Genomic DNA, 19,081 nt, shown 5'->3' with positions numbered 1-19,081 from the left:
CCGAACTAGTAGGGCGAAGCTAATGAATATCGGAGAAGTGGCCTAGATTTGGCGGCGGCCGCAAACTTTAGCGGACGCCCCACTTTAGCGCCCCAAAAGTGGCGTCAATGAATTTCTAGGCCAAGATGTCCCAACATCCAGATCTCCCAAACACAAGATCTCCCAACCTCCAAATGTCTCTGTCTCCAGATCTCCCAAACACAAGATCTCCCAAACACAAGATGTCCCAACTTCCAGATCTCCCAAACACAAGATCTCCCAAACACAAGATCTCCCAAACACAAGATCTCCCAACTTCCAGATCTCCCAAACACAAGATCTCCCAAACACAAGATCTCCCAAACACAAGATGTCCCAACTTCCAGATGTCCCAACTTCCAGATGTCCCAAACACAAGATCTCGTCCCAACCACCAGTTTTCCCAACCACCAGATCTTCCAACCTCCAGATCTCCCGAACTCGAGTTGACTCCCAGTTCTCCCCCAGATGTGCCTATTTCCAGTTGATCAGCAGTTGTCCCTATCTCCAGTCATTAATCTCCACCCGCTTTTGCCGCCATCAGGAATTCTAACCGGTCGCTGTGTGAACTTCAATCACACACTGAAGATGTGTGAGGTCAGAGGATGGTGTCCAGTTGAATTGGACAATTCACCCAAGTAGGTCCCAATCTTACGCAGAATTACAGCGATTTTAAACCACATAACAAGAGGAGGCCATTCAGCCCCTCGAGCCTGTTACACAGGAACAGGAGGAGGCCATTCAGCCCCTCGAGCCTGTTACACAGGAACAGGAGGAGGCCATTCAGCCCCTCGAGCCGCACTGTCGGAGGGGCAGTACTGAGGGAGCGCTGCACTGTCGGAGGGGCAGTACTGAGGGAGCGCCGCACTGTCGGAGGGGCAGTACTGAGGGAGCGCTGCACTGTCGGAGGGGCAGTACTGAGGGAGCGCCGCACTGTCGGAGGGTCAGTACTGAGGGAGCGCTGCACTGTCGGAGGGGCAGTACTGAGGGAGAGTTGCACTGTTGGAGGGGCAGTACTGAGGGAGTGCCGCACTGTCGAAGGGGCAGTACGGAGAGAGCGCCGCACTGTCGGAGGGGCAGTACTGAGGGAACGCTGCACTGTCGGAGGGTCAGTACTGAGGGAGTGCAGCACTGGTGGAGGGGTAGTACTGAGGGAGTGCAGCACTGGCGGAGGGGCAGTATTGAGGGAGTGCAGCACTGGCGGAGGGGCAGTACTGAGGGAGCGCTGCACTGTCGGAGGGGCAGTACTGAGGGAGTGCTGCACTGTCGGAGGGGCAGTACTGAGGGAGCGCTGCACTGTCGGAGGGTCAGTACTGAGGAAGAGCTGCACTGTCGGTGGGACAGTACTGAGGGAACGCTGCACTGTCGTAGGGGCAGTACTGAGGGAGTGCAGCACTGGTGGAGGGGTAGTACTGAGGGAGTGCAGCACTGGCGGAGGGGCAGTATTGAGGGAGTGCAGCACTGGCGGAGGGGCAGTACTGAGGGAGCGCTGCACTGTCAGAGGGGCAGTATTGAGGAAGTGCAGCACTGGCGGAGGGGCAGTACTGAGGGAATGCTGCACTGGCGGAGGGGCAGTACTGAGGGAATGCTGCACTGACGGAGGGGCAGTACTGAGGGAGCGCCGAAGTGTGTTAGGCAAATGATTAATAGTATCATTTTATATTATTAATGTTTTGTTCGGCAGGGATCGAATGGAAGGTGCAGAAAATTTCACCATTTTTGTAAAGAACAGCATTAGATTCCCATTATTCAGCTTTTCAAAGTGAGTTCGATTTGTAAATGGAAATTTCACATCAAATCCTCCCATGTACACCACCAAATCTCCTGAAGGTGCTGACTCTCACTGGGGTACGGGTCCCCTCCTCTCCTGAAGGTGCTGACTCTCACTGGGGTACGGGTCCCCTCCTCTCCTGAAGGCGCTGACTCTCACTGGGGTACGGGTCCCCTCCTCTCCCGAAGGTACTGACTCTCACTGGGGTACGGGTCCCCTCCTCTCCTGAAGGTGCTGACTCTCACTGGGGTACGGGTCCCCTCCTCTCCTGAAGGTGCTGTCTCTCACTGGGGTACGGGTCCTCACCTCTCCTGAAGGTGCTGACTCTCACTGGGGTATGGGTCCCCTCCTCTCCTGAAGGTGCTGACTCTCACTGGGGTACGGGCCCCCTCCTCTCCTGAAGGTGCTGACTCTCACTGGGGTACGGGTCCCCTCCTCTCCTGAAGGTGCTGACTCTCACTGGGGTACGGGTCCCCTCCTCTCCTGAAGGTGCTGACTCTCACTGGGGTACGGGTCCCCTCCTCTCCTGAAGGTGCTGACTCTCACTGGGGTACAGGCCCCCTCCTCTCCTGAAGGTGCTGACTCTCACTGGGGTACGGGTCCACTCCTCTCCTGAAGGTGCTGACTCTCACGGGGGTACGGGTCCCCTCCTCTCCTGAAGGTGCTGACTCTAACTGGGGTACGGGTCCCCTCCTCTCCTGAAGGTGCTGACTCTCACTGGGGTATGGCTCCCCTCCTCTCCTGAAGGTGCTGACTCTCACTGGGGTACGGGTCCCCTCCTCTCCTGAAGGTGCTGACTCTCACTGGGGTACGGGTCCCCTCCTCTCCTGAAGGTGCTGACTCTCACTGGGGTACGGGTCCCCTCCTCTCCTGAAGGTGCTGACTCTCACTGGGGTACGGGTCCCCTCCTCTCCTGAAGGTGTTGACTCTCAATGGGGTATGGGTCCCCTCCTCTCCTGAAGGTGCTGACTCTCACTGGGGTACGGGTCCCCTCCTCTCCTGAAGGTGCTGACTCTCACTGGGGTACGGGTCCCCTCCTCTCCTGAAGGTGCTGACTCTCAATGGGGTACGGGTCCCCTCCTCTCCTGAAGGTGCTGACTCTCACTGGGGTACGGGTCCCCATCTCTCCTGAAGGTGCTGACTCTCACTGGGGTACGGGTCCCCTCCTCTCCTGAAGGTGCTGACTCTCACTGGGGTACGGGTCCCCCTCCTCTCCTGAAGGTGCTGACTCTCACTGGGGTGCGGGTCCCCATCTCTCCTGAAGGTGCTGACTCTCACTGGGGTATGGGTCCCCTCCTCTCCTGAAGGTGCTGACTCTCACTGGGGTACGGGCCCCCTCCTCTCCTGAAGGTGCTGACTCTCACTGGGGTACGGGTCCCCTCCTCTCCTGAAGGTGCTGACTCTCACTGGGGTACGGGTCCCCTCCTCTCCTGAAGGTGCTGACTCTCACTGGGGTACGGGTCCCCTCCTCTCCTGAAGGTGCTGACTCTCACTGGGGTACAGGCCCCCTCCTCTCCTGAAGGTGCTGACTCTCACTGGGGTACGGGTCCACTCCTCTCCTGAAGGTGCTGACTCTCACGGGGGTACGGGTCCCCTCCTCTCCTGAAGGTGCTGACTCTAACTGGGGTACGGGTCCCCTCCTCTCCTGAAGGTGCTGACTCTCACTGGGGTACGGGTCCCCATCTCTCCTGAAGGTGCTGACTCTCACTGGGGTACGGGTCCCCTCCTCTCCTGAAGGTGCTGACTCTCACTGGGGTACGGGTCCCCCTCCTCTCCTGAAGGTGCTGACTCTCACTGGGGTGCGGGTCCCCATCTCTCCTGAAGGTGCTGACTCTCACTGGGGTATGGGTCCCCTCCTCTCCTGAAGGTGCTGACTCTCACTGGGGTACGGGCCCCCTCCTCTCCTGAAGGTGCTGACTCTCACTGGGGTACGGGTCCCCTCCTCTCCTGAAGGTGCTGACTCTCACTGGGGTACGGGTCCCCTCCTCTCCTGAAGGTGCTGACTCTCACTGGGGTACGGGTCCCCTCCTCTCCTGAAGGTGCTGACTCTCACTGGGGTACAGGCCCCCTCCTCTCCTGAAGGTGCTGACTCTCACTGGGGTACGGGTCCACTCCTCTCCTGAAGGTGCTGACTCTCACGGGGGTACGGGTCCCCTCCTCTCCTGAAGGTGCTGACTCTAACTGGGGTACGGGTCCCCTCCTCTCCTGAAGGTGCTGACTCTCACTGGGGTATGGCTCCCCTCCTCTCCTGAAGGTGCTGACTCTCACTGGGGTACGGGTCCCCTCCTCTCCTGAAGGTGCTGACTCTCACTGGGGTACGGGTCCCCTCCTCTCCTGAAGGTGCTGACTCTCACTGGGGTACGGGTCCCCTCCTCTCCTGAAGGTGCTGACTCTCACTGGGGTACGGGTCCCCTCCTCTCCTGAAGGTGTTGACTCTCAATGGGGTATGGGTCCCCTCCTCTCCTGAAGGTGCTGACTCTCACTGGGGTACGGGTCCCCTCCTCTCCTGAAGGTGCTGACTCTCACTGGGGTACGGGTCCCCTCCTCTCCTGAAGGTGCTGACTCTCAATGGGGTACGGGTCCCCTCCTCTCCTGAAGGTGCTGACTCTCACTGGGGTACGGGTCCCCATCTCTCCTGAAGGTGCTGACTCTCACTGGGGTACGGGTCCCCTCCTCTCCTGAAGGTGCTGACTCTCACTGGGGTACGGGTCCCCCTCCTCTCCTGAAGGTGCTGACTCTCACTGGGGTGCGGGTCCCCATCTCTCCTGAAGGTGCTGACTCTCACTGGGGTACGGGTCCCCCTCCTCTCCTGAAGGTGCTGACTCTCACTGGGGTACGGGTCCCCTCCTCTCCTGAAGGTGCTGACTCTCACTGGGGTACGGGTCCCCTCCTCTCCTGAAGGTGCGGACTCTCACTGGGGTACGGGTCCCCTCCTCTCCTGAAGGTGCTGACTCTCACTCGGGTACGGGTCCCCCTCCTCTCCTGAAGGTGCTGACACTCACTGGTGTACGGGTCCCCTCCTCTCCTGAAGGTGCTGACTCTCACTGGGGTACGGGTCCCCTCCTCTCCTGAAGGTGCTGACACTCACTGGTGTACGGGTCCCCTCCTCTCCTGAAGGTGCTGACTCTCACTGGGGTACGGGTCCCCTCCTCTCCTGAAGGTGCTGACTCTCACTGGGGTACGGGTCCCCTCCTCTCCTGAAGGTGCTGACTCCCACTGGGGTACGGGTCCCCCTCCTCTCCTGAAGGTGCTGACTCTCACTGGGGTACGGATCCCCTCCTCTCCTGAAGGTGCTGACTCTCACTGGGGTACGGGTCCCCTCCTCTCCTGAAGGTGCTGACACTCACTGGTGTACGGGTCCCCTCCTCTCCTGAAGGTGCTGACTCTCACTGGGGTACGGGTCCCCTCCTCTCCTGAAGGTGCTGACTCTCACTGGGGTACGGATCCCCTCCTCTCCTGAAGGTACTGACTCTCACTGGGGTACGGGTCCCCTCCTCTCCTGAAGGTGCTGACTCTCACTGGGGTACGGGCCCCTCCTCTCCTGAAGGTGCTGACTCTCACTGGGGTACGGGTCCCCTCCTCTCCTGAAGGTGCTGACTCTCACTGGGGTACGGGTCCCCTCCTCTCCTGAAGGTGCTGACTCTCACTGGGGTACGGGTCCCCTCCTCTCCTGAAGGTGCTGACTCTCACTGGGGTACGGGTCCCCTCCTCTCCTGAAGGTGCTGACTCTCACTGGGGTACGGGTCCCCTCCTCTCCTGAAGGTGCTGACTCTCACTGGGGTACGGGTCCCCTCCTCTCCTGAAGGTACTGACTCTCACTGGGGTACGGGTCCCCTCCTCTCCTGAAGGTGCCGACTCTCACTGGGGTACGGGTCCCCTCCTCTCCTGAAGGTGCTGACTCTCACTGGGGTACGGGTCCCCTCCTCTCCTGAAGGTGCTGACTCTCACTGGGGTAAGGGTCCCCTCCTCTCCTGAAGGTGCTGACTCTCACTGGGGTACGGGTCCCCTCCTCTCCTGAAGGTGCTGACTCTCACTGGGGTGCGGGTCCCCTCCTCTCCTGAAGGTGCTGACTCTCACTGGAGTTTGGGTCCCCTCCTCTCCTGAAGGTGCTGACTCTCACTGGGGTACGGGTCACCTCCTCTCCTAAAGGTGCTGACTCTCACTGGGGTACGGGTCCCCTCCTCTCCTGAAGGTGCTGACTCTCACTGGAGTTTGGGTCCCCTCCTCTCCTGAAGGTGCTGACTCTCACTGGAGTACGGGTCACCTCCTCTCCTAAAGGTGCTGACTCTCACTGGGGTACAGGTCCCCTCCTCTCCTGAAGGTGCTGACTCTCACTGGGGTACGGGTCCCCTCCTCTCCTGAAGGTGCTGACTCTCACTGGGGTACGGGTCACCTCCTCTCCTGAAGGGGCTTACTCTCACTGGGGTACAGGTCCCCTCCTCTCCTGAAGGTGCTGACTCTCACTGGGGTACGGGTCCCCTCCTCTCCTGAAGGTGCTGACTCTCACTGGGGTACGGGTCCCCTCCTCTCCTGAAGGTGCTGACTCTCAGTGGGGTACGGGTCCCCTCCTCTCCTGAAGGCGCTGACTCTCACTGGGGTACGGGTCCCCTATTCTCCTGAAGGTGCTGACTGTCACTGGGGTACGGGTCCCCCCCTCTCCTGAAGGTGCGGACTCTCACTGGGGTACGGGTCCCCTCCTCTCCTGAAGGTGCTGACTCTCACTGGGGTACGGGTCCCCTCCTCTCCTGAAGGTGCTGACTCTCACTGGGGTACGGGTCCCCTCCTCTCCTGAAGGTGCTGACTCTCACTGGGGTACGAGTCCCCTCCTCTCCTGAAGGTGCTGACTCTCACTGGGGCACAGGTCCCCTCCTCTCCTGAAGGTGCTGACTCTCACTGGGGTACGGGTCCCCTCCTCTCCTGAAGGTGCTGACTCTCACTGGGGTACGGGTCCCCTCCTCTCCTGAAGGTGCTGACTCTCACTGGGGCACAGGTCCCCTCCTCTCCTGAAGGTGCTGACTCTCACTGGGGTACGGGTCCCCTCCTCTCCTGAAGGTGCTGACTCTCACTGGGGTACGTGTCACCTCCTCTCCTGAAGGTGCTGACTCTCACTGGGGTATGGGTCCCCTCCTCTCCTGAAGTTGCTGACTCTCACTGAGGTATGGGTCCCCTCCTCTCCTGAAGGTGCTGACTCTCACTGGGGTACAGGTCCCCTCCTCTCCTGAAGGTGCTGACTCTCACTGGGGTACGGGTCCCCTCCTCTCCTGAAGGTGCTGACTCTCACTGGGGTACAGGTCCCCTCCTCTCCTGAAGGTGCTGACTCTCACTGGGGTACGGGTCCCCTCCTCTCCTGAAGTTGCTGACTCTCACTGAGGTACAGGTCCCCTCCTCTCCTGAAGGTGCTGACTCTCACTGGGGTACAGGTCCCCTCCTCTCCTGAAGGTGCTGACTCTCACTGGGGTACGTGTCACCTCCTCTCCTGAAGGTGCTGACTCTCACTGGGGTACGGGTCCCCTCCTCTCCTGAAGGTGCTGACTCTCACTGGGGTATGGGTCCCCTCCTCTCCTGAAGGTGCTGACTCTCACTGGGGTACGGGTCCCCTCCTCTCCTGATGGTGCTGACTCTCACTGGGGTACGGGTCCCCTACTCTCCTGAAGGCGCTGACTCTCACTGGGGTACGGGTCCCCTCCTCTCCTGAAGGTGCTGACTCTCACTGGGGTACGGGCCCCCTCCTCTCCTGAAGGGACTGACTCTCACTGGGACACGGGACCCTCTCCTCTCCTGAAGGCGCTGACTCTCACTGGGGTACGGGTCCCCTCCTCTCCTGAAGGTGCTGACTCTCGCTGGGGTACGGGTCCCCTCCTCTCCTGAAGGTGCTGACTCTCACTGGGGTACAGGTCCCCTCCTCTCCTGAAGGCGCTGACTCTCACTGGGGTATGGGTCCCCTCCTCTCCTGAAGGTGCTGACTCTCACTGGGGTACGGGTCCCCTCCTCTCCTGAAGGTGCTGACTCTCGCTGGGGTACGGGTCCCCTCCTCTCCTGAAGGTGCTGACTCTCACTGGGGTACGGGTCCCCTCCTCTCCTGAAGATACTGACTCTCACTGGGGTACGGGACCCCTCCTCTCCTGAAGGTGCTGACTCTCACTGGGACACGGGACCCTCTCCTCTCCTGAAGGCGCTGACTCTCACTGGGACACGGGACCCTCTCCTCTCCTGAAGGTACTGACTCTCACTGGGGTACGGGTCCCCTCCTCTTCTGAAGGTGCTGACTCTCACTGGGGTACGGGTCCTCTCCTGTCCTGAAGGTGCTGACTCTCACTGGGGTACGGGTCCCCTCCTCTCCTGAAGGTGCTGACTCTCACTGGGGTACGGGTCCCCTCCTCTCCTGAAGGCACTGACTCTCACTGGGGTACGGGTCCCCTCCTCTCCTGAAGGTGCTGACTCTCACTGGGGTACGGGTCCCCTCCTCTCCTGAAGGCACTGACTCTCACTCGGGTACGGGTCCCCTCCTCTCCTGAAGGTGCTGACTCTCACTTGGGTATGGGTCCCCTGCTCTCCTGAAGGCGCTGGCTCTCACTGGGGTACGGGTCTCCTCCTCTCCTGAAGGTGCTGACTCTCACTGGGGTACGCGTCCCCTCCTCTCCCGAAGGTGCTGACTCTCACTGGGGTACGGGTCCCCTCGTCTCCTGAAGGTGCTGACTCTCACTGGGGTACGGGTCCCCTCCTCTCCTGAAGGTACTGACTCTCACTGGGGTACAGGTCCCCTCCTCTCCTGAAGGTGCTGACTCTCACTGGGGTACGGGTCCCCTCCTCTCCTGAAGGTACTGACTCTCACTGGGGTACGGGTCCCCTCCTCTCCTGAAGGTGCTGACTCTCACTGGGGTACGGGTCCCCTCCTCTCCTGAAGGTGCTGACTCTCACTGGGGTACGGGTCCCCTCCTCTCCTGAAGGTGCTGACTCTCACTGGGGTACGGGTCCCCTCCTCTCCTGAAGGTGCTGACTCTCACTGGGGTACGGGTCCCCTCCTCTCCTGAAGGTGCCGACTCTCGCTGGGGTACGGTTCCCCCCCTCTCCTGAAGGTGCTGACTCTCACTGGGGTACGGGTCCTCTCATGTCCTGAAGGTGCCGACTCTCACTGGGGTACGGGTCCCCTCCTCTCCTGAAGGTGCTGACTCTCACTGGGGTACGGGTCCCCTCCTCTCCTGAAGGTGCTGACTCTCACTGGGGTACAGGTCCCCTCCTCTCCTGAAGGTGCTGACTCTCACTGGGGTACGGGTCCCCTCCTCTCCTGAAGGTGCTGACTCTCACTGGGGTACGGGTCCCCTCCTCTCCTGAACGTGCTGACTCTCACTGGGGTACGGGTCCCCTCCTCTCCTGAAGGTGCTGACTCTCACTGGGGTACGGGCCCCCTCCTCTCCTGAAGGTGCTGACTCTCACTGGGGTACGGGTCCCCTCCTCTCCTGAAGGTGCGGTCTCTCACTGGGGTACGGGTCCCCATCTCTCCTGAAGGTGCTGACTCTCACTGGGGTACGGGTCCCCTCCTCTCCTGAAGGTGCTGACTCTCACTGGGGTACGGGTCCCCTCCTCTCCTGAAGGTGCTGACTCTCACTGGGGTACAGGTCCCCTCCTCTCCTGAAGGTGCTGACTCTCACTGGGGTACGGGTCCCCTCCTCTCCTGAAGGTGCTGACTCTCACTGGGGTACGGGTCCCCTCCTCTCCTGAAGGTGCTGACTCTCACTGGGGTACAGGTCCCCTCCTCTCCTGAAGGTGCTGACTCTCGCTGGGGTACGGGTCCCCTCCTCTCCTGAAGGTGCTGACTCTCACTGGGGTACGGGGTCCCCTCCTCTCCTGAAGGTGCTGCCTCTCACTGGGATACGGGTCCCCTCCTCTCCTGAAGGTGCTGACTCTCACTGGGGTACGGGTCCCCTCCTCTCCTGAAGGTGCTGACTCTCACTGGGGTACGAGTCCCCTCCTCTCCTGACGGTGCTGACTCTCACTGGGGTACGGGTCCCCTCCTCTCCTGAAGGTGCTGACTCTCACTGGGGTACGGGTCCCCTCCTCTCCTGAAGGTGCTGACTCTCACTGGGGTACAGGTCACCTCCTCTCCTGAAGGTGCTGACTCTCACTGCGGTACGGGTCCCCTCCTCTCCTGAAGGTGTTGACTCTCACTGGGGTACGGGTCCACTCCTCTCCTGAAGGCGCTGACACTCACTGGGGTACGGGTCCCCTCCTCTCCTGAAGGTGCTGACTCTCACTGGGGTACGGGTCCCCTCCTCTCCTGAAGGCACGGACTCTCACTGGGGTACGGGTCCCCTCCTCTCCTGAAGGTGCTGACTCTCACTGGGGTACGGGTCCCCTCCTCTCCTGAAGGTGCTGACTCTCACTGGGGTACGGGTCCCCTCCTCTCCTGAAGGTGCTGACTCTCGCTGGGGTACGGGTCCCCTCCTCTCCTGAAGGTGCTGACTCTCACTGGGGTATGGGTCCCCTCCTCTCCTGAAGGCGCTGACTCTCACTGGGGTACGGGTCCCCTCCTCTCCTGAAGGTGCTGACTCTCACTGGGGTACGGGTCCCCTCCTCTCCTGAAGGTGCTGACTCTCACTGGAGTACGGGTCCCCTCCTCTCCTGAAGGTGCTGACTCTCACTGGGGTACGGGTCCTCTCCTCTCCTGAAGGTGCTGACTCTCACTGGGGTACGGGTCCCCTCCTCTCCTGAAGGTGCTGACTCTCACTGGGGTACGGGTCCCCTCCTCTCCTGAAGGTGCTGACTCTCACTGGGGTACGGGTCCCCTCCTCTCCTGAAGGTGCTGACTCTCACTGGGGTACGGGTCCCCCTCCTCTCCTGAAGGTGCTGACTCTCACTGGGGTACGGGTCCCCTCCTCTCCTGAAGGTGCTGACTCTCACTGGGGTACGGGTCCCCTCCTCTCCTGAAGGTGCTGATTCTCACTGGGGTACGGGTCCTCTCCTGTCCTGAAGGTGCTGACTCTCACTCGGGTACGGGTCCCCTCCTCTCCTGAAGGTGCTGACTCTCACTGGGGTATGGGTCCCCTCCTCTCCTGAAGATGCCGACTCTCACTCGGGTATGGGTCCCCTCCTCTCCTGAAGGCGCTGGATCTCACTGGGGTACGGGTCTCCTCCTCTCCTGAAGGTGCTGACTCTCACTGGGGTACGCGTCCCCTCCTCTCCCGAAGGTGCTGACTCTCACTGGGGTACGGGTCCCCTCGTCTCCTGAAGGTGCTGACTCTCACTGGGGTACGGCTCCCCTCCTCTCCTGAAGGTGCTGACTCTCACTGGAGTACGGGTCCCCTCCTCTCCTGAAGGTGCTGAATCTCACTGGGGTACGGGTCCCCTCCTCTCCTGAAGGTGCTGACTCTCACTGGGGTACGCGTCCCCTCCTCTCCTGAAGGTGCTGACTCTCACTGGGGTACGGGGGGTCCCCTGCTCTTCTGAAGGGGCTGACTCTCACTGGGGTACGGGTCCCCTCCTCTCCTGAAGGCGCTGACTCTCACTGGGGTACTGGTCCCCTCCTCTCCTGAAGGTGCTGACTCTCACTGGGGTACGGGTCCGCTCCTCTCCTGAAGGTGCTGACTCTCACTGGAGTACGGGTCCCCTCCTCTCCTGAAGGTGCTGACTCTCACTGGGGTACAGGTCCCCTCCTCTCCTGAAGGTGCTGACTCTCACTGGGGTATGGGTCCCCTCCTCTCCTGAAGGTACTGACTCTCACTGGGGTATGGGTCCCCTCCTCTCCTGAAGGTACTGACTCTCACTGGGGTATGGGTCCCCTCCTCTCCTGAAGGTGCTGACTCTCACTGGGGTACGGCTCCCCTCCTCTCCTGAAGGTGCTGACTCTCACTGGGGTACGGGCCCCCTCCTCTCCTGAAGGTGCTGACTCTCACTGGGGTACGGGTCACCTCCTCTCCTGAAGGTGCTGACTCTCACTGGGGTACGGGTCCCCTCCTCGCCTGAAGGTGCTGATTCTCACTGGGGTACGGGTCCCCTCCTCTCCTGAAGGTGCTGACTCTCACTGGGGTACGGGTCCCCTCCTCTCCTGAAGGTGCTGACTCTCACTGGGGTACGGGTCCCCTCCTCTCCTGAAGGTGCTGACTCTCACTGGGGTACGGGCCCCCTCCTCTCCTGAAGGTGCTGACTCTCACTGGGGTACGGGTCCCCTCCTCTCCTGAAGGTGCTGACTCTCACTGGGGTACGGGTCCCCTCCTCTCCTGAAGGTGCTGACTCTCACTGGGATACGGGTCCCCTCCTCTCCTGAAGGTACTGACTCTCACTGGGTTACGGGTCCCCTCCTCTCCTGAAGGTGCTGACTCTCACTGGGGTACGGGTCCCCTCCTCTCCTGAAGGTGCTGACTCTCACTGGGGTACGGGTCCCCTCCTCTCCTGAAGGTGCTGACTCTCACTGGGATACGGGTCCCCTCCTCTCCTGAAGGTACTGACTCTCACTGGGGTACGGGTCCCCTCCTCTCCTGGAGGTGCTAACTCTCACTGGAGTTTGGGTCCCCTGCTCTCCTGAAGGTGCTGACTCTCACTGGGGTACGGGTCCCCTCCTCTCCTGAAGGTGCTGACTCTCACTGGGGTACGGGTCACCTCCTCTCCTGAAGGTGCTGACTCTCACTGGGGTACAGGTCCCCTCCTCTCCTGAAGGTGCTGACTCTCACTGGGGTACGGGTCCCCTCCTCTCCTGAAGGTGCTGACTCTCACTGGGGTACGGGTCACCTCCTCTCCTGAAGGGGCTTACTCTCACTGGGGTACAGGTCCCCTCCTCTCCTGAAGGTGCTGACTCTCACTGGGGTACAGGTCCCCTCCTCTCCTGAAGGTGCTGACTCTCACTGGGGTACGGGTCCCCTCCTCTCCTGAAGGTGCTGACTCTCACTGGGGTACGGGTCCCCTCCTCTCCTGAAGGTGCTGACTCTCACTGGGGTACGGGTCCCCTCCTCTCCTGAAGGCGCTGACTCTCACTGGGGTACGGGTCCCCTATTCTCCTGAAGGTGCTGACTGTCACTGGGGTACGGGTCCCCCCCTCTCCTGAAGGTGCGGACTCTCACTGGGGTACGGGTCCCCTCCTCTCCTGAAGGTGCTGACTCTCACTGGGGTACGGTTCCCCTCCTCTCCTGAAGGTGCTGACTCTCACTGGGGTATGGGTCCCCTCCTCTCCTGAAGGTGCTGACTCTCACTGGGGCACAGGTCCCCTCCTCTCCTGAAGGTGCTGACTCTCACTGGGGTACGTGTCCCCTCCTCTCCTGAAGGTGCTGACTCTCACTGGGGTACGTGTCCCCTCCTCTCCTGAAGGTGCTGACTCTCACTGGGGTACGGGTCCCCTCCTCTCCTGAAGGTGCTGACTCTCACTGGGGTATGGGTCCCCTCCTCTCCTGAAGGTGCTGACTCTCACTGGGGTACGGGTCCCCTCCTCTCCTGAAGGTGCTGACTCTCACTGGGGTACGGGTCCCCTCCTCTCCTGAAGGTGCTGACTCTCACTGGGGTATGGGTCCCCTCCTCTCCTGAAGGTGCTGACTCTCACTGGGGTACGGGTCCCCTCCTCTCCTGATGGTGCTGACTCTCACTGGGGTACGGGTCCCCTACTCTCCTGAAGGCGCTGACTCTCACTGGGGTACGGGTCCCCTCCTCTCCTGAAGGTGCTGACTCTCACTGGGGTACGGGCCCCCTCCTCTCCTGAAGGGACTGACTCTCACTGGGACACGGGACCCTCTCCTCTCCTGAAGGCGCTGACTCTCACTGGGGTACGGGTCCCCTCCTCTCCTGAAGGTGCTGACTCTCGCTGGGGTACGGGTCCCCTCCTCTCCTGAAGGTGCTGACTCTCACTGGGGTACAGGTCCCCTCCTCTCCTGAAGGCGCTGACTCTCACTGGGGTATGGGTCCCCTCCTCTCCTGAAGGTGCTGACTCTCACTGGGGTACAGGTCCCCTCCTCTCCTGAAGGCGCTGACTCTCACTGGGGTACGGGTCCCCTCCTGTCCTGAAGGTGCTGACTCTCACTGGTGTACGGGTCCCCTCCTCTCCTGAAGGTGCTGACTCTCACTGGGGTACGGGTCCCCTCCTCTCCTGAAGGCACTGACTCTCACTGGGGTACGGGTCCCCTCCTCTCCTGAAGGTGCTGACTCTCACTGGGGTACGGGTCCCCTCCTCTCCTGAAGGCACTGACTCTCACTCGGGTACGGGTCCCCTCCTCTCCTGAAGGTGCTGACTCTCACTTGGGTATGGGTCCCCTGCTCTCCTGAAGGCGCTGGCTCTCACTGGGGTACGGGTCTCCTCCTCTCCTGAAGGTGCTGACTCTCACTGGGGTACGCGTCCCTTCCTCTCCCGAAGGTGCTGACTCTCACTGGGGTACGGGTCCCCTCGTCTCCTGAAGGTGCTGACTCTCACTGGGGTACGGGTCCCCTCCTCTCCTGAAGGTACTGACTCTCACTGGGGTACAGGTCCCCTCCTCTCCTGAAGGTGCTGACTCTCACTGGGGTACGGGTCCCCTCCTCTCCTGAAGGTACCGACTCTCACTGGGGTACGGGTCCCCTCCTCTCCTGAAGGTGCTGACTCTCACTGGGGTACGGGTCCCCTCCTCTCCTGAAGGTGCTGACTCTCACTGGGGTACGGGTCCCCTCCTCTCCTGAAGGTGCTGACTCTCACTGGGGTACGGGTCCCCTCCTCTCCTGAAGGTGCTGACTCTCACTGGGGTACGGGTCCCCTCCTCTCCTGAAGGTGCCGACTCTCGCTGGGGTACGGTTCCCCCCCTCTCCTGAAGGTGCTGACTCTCACTGGGGTACGGGTCCTCTCATGTCCTGAAGGTGCTGACTCTCACTGGGGTACGGGTCCCCTCCTCTCCTGAAGGTGCTGACTCTCACTGGGGTACGGGTCCCCTCCTCTCCTGAAGGTGCTGACTCTCACTGGGGTACAGGTCCCCTCCTCTCCTGAAGGTGCTGACTCTCACTGGGGTACGGGTCCCCTCCTCTCCTGAAGGTGCTGACTCTCACTGGGGTACGGGTCCCCTCCTCTCCTGAACGTGCTGACTCTCACTGGGGTACGGGTCCCCTCCTCTCCTGAAGGTGCTGACTCTCACTGGGGTACGGGCCCCCTCCTCTCCTGAAGGTGCTGACTCTCACTGGGGTACGGGTCCCCTCCTCTCCTGAAGGTGCGGTCTCTCACTGGGGTACGGGTCCCCATCTCTCCTGAAGGTGCTGACTCTCACTGGGGTACGGGTCCCCTCCTCTCCTGAAGGTGCTGACTCTCACTGGGGTACGGGTCCCCTCCTCTCCTGAAGGTGCTGACTCTCACTGGGGTACAGGTCCCCTCCTCTCCTGAAGGTGCTGACTCTCACTGGGGTACGGGTCCCCTCCTCTCCTGAAGGTGCTGACTCTCACTGGGGTACGGGTCCCCTCCTCTCCTGAAGGTGCTGACTCTCACTGGGGTACAGGTCCCCTCCTCTCCTGAAGGTGCTGACTCTCGCTGGGGTACGGGTCCCCTCCTCTCCTGAAGGTGCTGACTCTCACTGGGGTACGGGGTCCCCTCCTCTCCTGAAGGTGCTGCCTCTCACTGGGATACGGGTCCCCTCCTCTCCTGAAGGTGCTGACTCTCACTGGGGTACGGGTCCCCTCCTCTCCTGAAGGTGTTGACTCTCACTGGGGTACGAGTCCCCTCCTCTCCTGACGGTGCTGACTCTCACTGGGGTACGGGTCCCCTCCTCTCCTGAAGGTGCTGACTCTCACTGGGGTACGGGTCCCCTCCTCTCCTGAAGGTGCTGACTCTCACTGGGGTACAGGTCACCTCCTCTCCTGAAGGTGCTGACTCTCACTGCGGTACGGGTCCCCTCCTCTCCTGAAGGTGTTGACTCTCACTGGGGTACGGGTCCACTCCTCTCCTGAAGGCGCTGACACTCACTGGGGTACGGGTCCCCTCCTCTCCTGAAGGTGCTGACTCTCACTGGGGTACGGGTCCCCTCCTCTCCTGAAGGCACTGACTCTCACTCGGGTACGGGTCCCCTCCTCTCCTGAAGGTGCTGACTCTCACTTGGGTATGGGTCCCCTGCTCTCCTGAAGGCGCTGGCTCTCACTGGGGTACGGGTCTCCTCCTCTCCTGAAGGTGCTGACTCTCACTGGGGTACGCGTCCCCTCCTCTCCCGAAGGTGCTGACTCTCACTGGGGTACGGGTCCCCTCGTCTCCTGAAGGTGCTGACTCTCACTGGGGTACGGGTCCCCTCCTCTCCTGAAGGTACTGACTCTCACTGGGGTACAGGTCCCCTCCTCTCCTGAAGGTGCTGACTCTCACTGGGGTACGGGTCCCCTCCTCTCCTGAAGGTACCGACTCTCACTGGGGTACGGGTCCCCTCCTCTCCTGAAGGTGCTGACTCTCACTGGGGTATGGGTCCCCTCCTCTCCTGAAGGTGCTGACTCTCACTGGGGTACGGGTCCCCTCCTCTCCTGAAGGTGCTGACTCTCACTGGGGTACGGGTCCCCTCCTCTCCTGAAGGTGCTGACTCTCACTGGGGTACGGGTCCCCTCCTCTCCTGAAGGTGCCGACTCTCGCTGGGGTACGGTTCCCCCCCTCTCCTGAAGGTGCTGACTCTCACTGGGGTACGGGTCCTCTCATGTCCTGAAGGTGCTGACTCTCACTGGGGTACGGGTCCCCTCCTCTCCTGAAGGTGCTGACTCTCACTGGGGTACGGGTCCCCTCCTCTCCTGAAGGTGCTGACTCTCACTGGGGTACAGGTCCCCTCCTCTCCTGAAGGTGCTGACTCTCACTGGGGTACGGGTCCCCTCCTCTCCTGAAGGTGCTGACTCTCACTGGGGTACGGGTCCCCTCCTCTCCTGAACGTGCTGACTCTCACTGGGGTACGGGTCCCCTCCTCTCCTGAAGGTGCTGACTCTCACTGGGGTACGGGCCCCCTCCTCTCCTGAAGGTGCTGACTCTCACTGGGGTACGGGTCCCCTCCTCTCCTGAAGGTGCGGTCTCTCACTGGGGTACGGGTCCCCATCTCTCCTGAAGGTGCTGACTCTCACTGGGGTACGGGTCCCCTCCTCTCCTGAAGGTGCTGACTCTCACTGGGGTACGGGTCCCCTCCTCTCCTGAAGGTGCTGACTCTCACTGGGGTACAGGTCCCCTCCTCTCCTGAAGGTGCTGACTCTCACTGGGGTACGGGTCCCCTCCTCTCCTGAAGGTGCTGACTCTCACTGGGGTACGGGTCCCCTCCTCTCCTGAAGGTGCTGACTCTCACTGGGGTACAGGTCCCCTCCTCTCCTGAAGGTGCTGACTCTCGCTGGGGTACGGGTCCCCTCCTCTCCTGAAGGTGCTGACTCTCACTGGGGTACGGGGTCCCCTCCTCTCCTGAAGGTGCTGCCTCTCACTGGGATACGGGTCCCCTCCTCTCCTGAAGGTGCTGACTCTCACTGGGGTACGGGTCCCCTCCTCTCCTGAAGGTGCTGACTCTCACTGGGGTACGAGTCCCCTCCTCTCCTGACGGTGCTGACTCTCACTGGGGTACGGGTCCCCTCCTCTCCTGAAGGTGCTGACTCTCACTGGGGTACGGGTCCCCTCCTCTCCTGAAGGTGCTGACTCTCACTGGGGTACAGGTCACCTCCTCTCCTGAAGGTGCTGACTCTCACTGCGGTACGGGTCCCCTCCTCTCCTGAAGGTGTTGACTCTCACTGGGGTACGGGTCCACTCCTCTCCTGAAGGCGCTGACACTCACTGGGGTACGGGTCCCCTCCTCTCCTGAAGGTGCTGACTCTCACTGGGGTACGGGTCCCCTCCTCTCCTGAAGGCACGGACTCTCACTGGGGTACGGGTCCCCCTCCTCTCCTGAAGGTGCTGACTCTCACTGGGGTACGGGTCCCCTCCTCTCCTGAAGGTGCTGACTCTCACTGGGGTACGGGTCCCCTCCTCTCCTGAAGGTGCTGACTCTCGCTGGGGTACGGGTCCCCTCCTCTCCTGAAGGTGCTGACTCTCACTGGGGTATGGGTCCCCTCCTCTCCTGAAGGCGCTGACTCTCACTGGGGTACGGGTCCCCTCCTCTCCTGAAGGTGCTGACTCTCACTGGGGTACGGGTCCCCTCCTCTCCTGAAGGTGCTGACTCTCACTGGAGTACGGGTCCCCTCCTCTCCTGAAGGTGCTGACTCTCACTGGGGTACGGGTCCCCTCCTCTCCTGAAGGTGCTGACTCTCACTGGGGTACGGGTCCCCTCCTCTCCTGAAGGTGCTGACTCTCACTGGGGTACGGGTCCCCTCCTCTCCTGAAGGTGCTGACTCTCACTGGGGTACGGGTCCCCCTCCTCTCCTGAAGGTGCTGACTCTCACTGGGGTACGGGTCCCCTCCTCTCCTGAAGGTGCTGACTCTCACTGGGGTACGGGTCCCCTCCTCTCCTGAAGGTGCTGATTCTCACTGGGGTACGGGTCCTCTCCTGTCCTGAAGGTGCTGACTCTCACTCGGGTACGGGTCCCCTCCTCTCCTGAAGGTGCTGACTCTCACTGGGGTATGGGTCCCCTCCTCTCCTGAAGGCGCTGGATCTCACTGGGGTACGGGTCTCCTCCTCTCCTGAAGGTGCTGACTCTCACTGGGGTACGCGTCCCCTCCTCTCCCGAAGGTGCTGACTCTCACTGGGGTACGGGTCCCCTCCTCTCCTGAAGGTGCTGACTCTCACTGGGGTACGGGTCCCCCTCCTCTCCTGAAGGTGCTGACTCTCACTGGGGTACAGGTCCCCTGCTCTCCTGAAGGTGCTGACTCTCACTGGGATACAGGTCCTCTCCTCTCCTGAAGGTGCTGACTCTCACTAGGGTACGGGTCCCCTCCTCTCCTGAAGGTGCTGACTCTCACTGGGGTACGGGTCCCCTCCTCTCCTGAAGGTGCTGACTCTCACTGGGGTACGGGTCCCCCCCTCTCCTGAAGGTGCTGACTCTCACTGGGGTACGGGTCCCCTCCTCTCCTGAAGGTGCTGACTCTCACTGGGGTACGGGTCCCCTCCTCTCCTGAAGGTGCTGACTCTCACTGGGGTACGGGTCCCCTCCTCTCCTGAAGGTACTGACTCTCACTGGGGTACGGGCCCCTCCTCTCCTGAAGGCGCTGACTCTCACTGGGGTACGGGTCCCCTCCTCTCCTGAAGGTGTGGACTCTCACTGGGGTACGGGTCCCCTCCTCTCCTGAAGGTGCTGACTCTCACTGGGGTACAGGACCCCTCCTCTCCTGAAGGTGCTGACTCTCACTGGGGTACGGGCCCCTCCTCTCCTGAAGGTGCTGACTCTCACTGGGGTACGGGTCCCCTCCTCTCCTGAAGGTGCTGACTCTCACTG

At 61.5% G+C, this 19,081-nt stretch overlaps 1 protein-coding gene across 1 annotated transcript in view; it reads left to right on the top strand.

The window, feature by feature from the left end:
- LOC147092242 (P2X purinoceptor 3-like) overlaps nt 1–19,081 on the top strand; it is a 144,575-nt gene that overhangs the window by 55,973 nt on the left and 69,521 nt on the right. The window contains exons 5-6 of the mRNA XM_085975580.1: nt 530–656; nt 1,703–1,780. Of these exons, the coding sequence (XP_085831706.1) occupies nt 530–656; nt 1,703–1,780 (205 nt within the window). The remainder of the gene's footprint in view (nt 1–529; nt 657–1,702; nt 1,781–19,081) is intronic.

This window comes from Somniosus microcephalus, unplaced genomic scaffold, assembly GCF_052327205.1.
Source record: "Somniosus microcephalus isolate GS21.2 unplaced genomic scaffold, FLI_Smic_1.0 unresolved_chr2, whole genome shotgun sequence".
NCBI classification, from domain to species: domain Eukaryota; kingdom Metazoa; phylum Chordata; class Chondrichthyes; order Squaliformes; family Somniosidae; genus Somniosus; species Somniosus microcephalus.
This window is presented reverse-complemented; position numbering and strand designations above follow the sequence as displayed.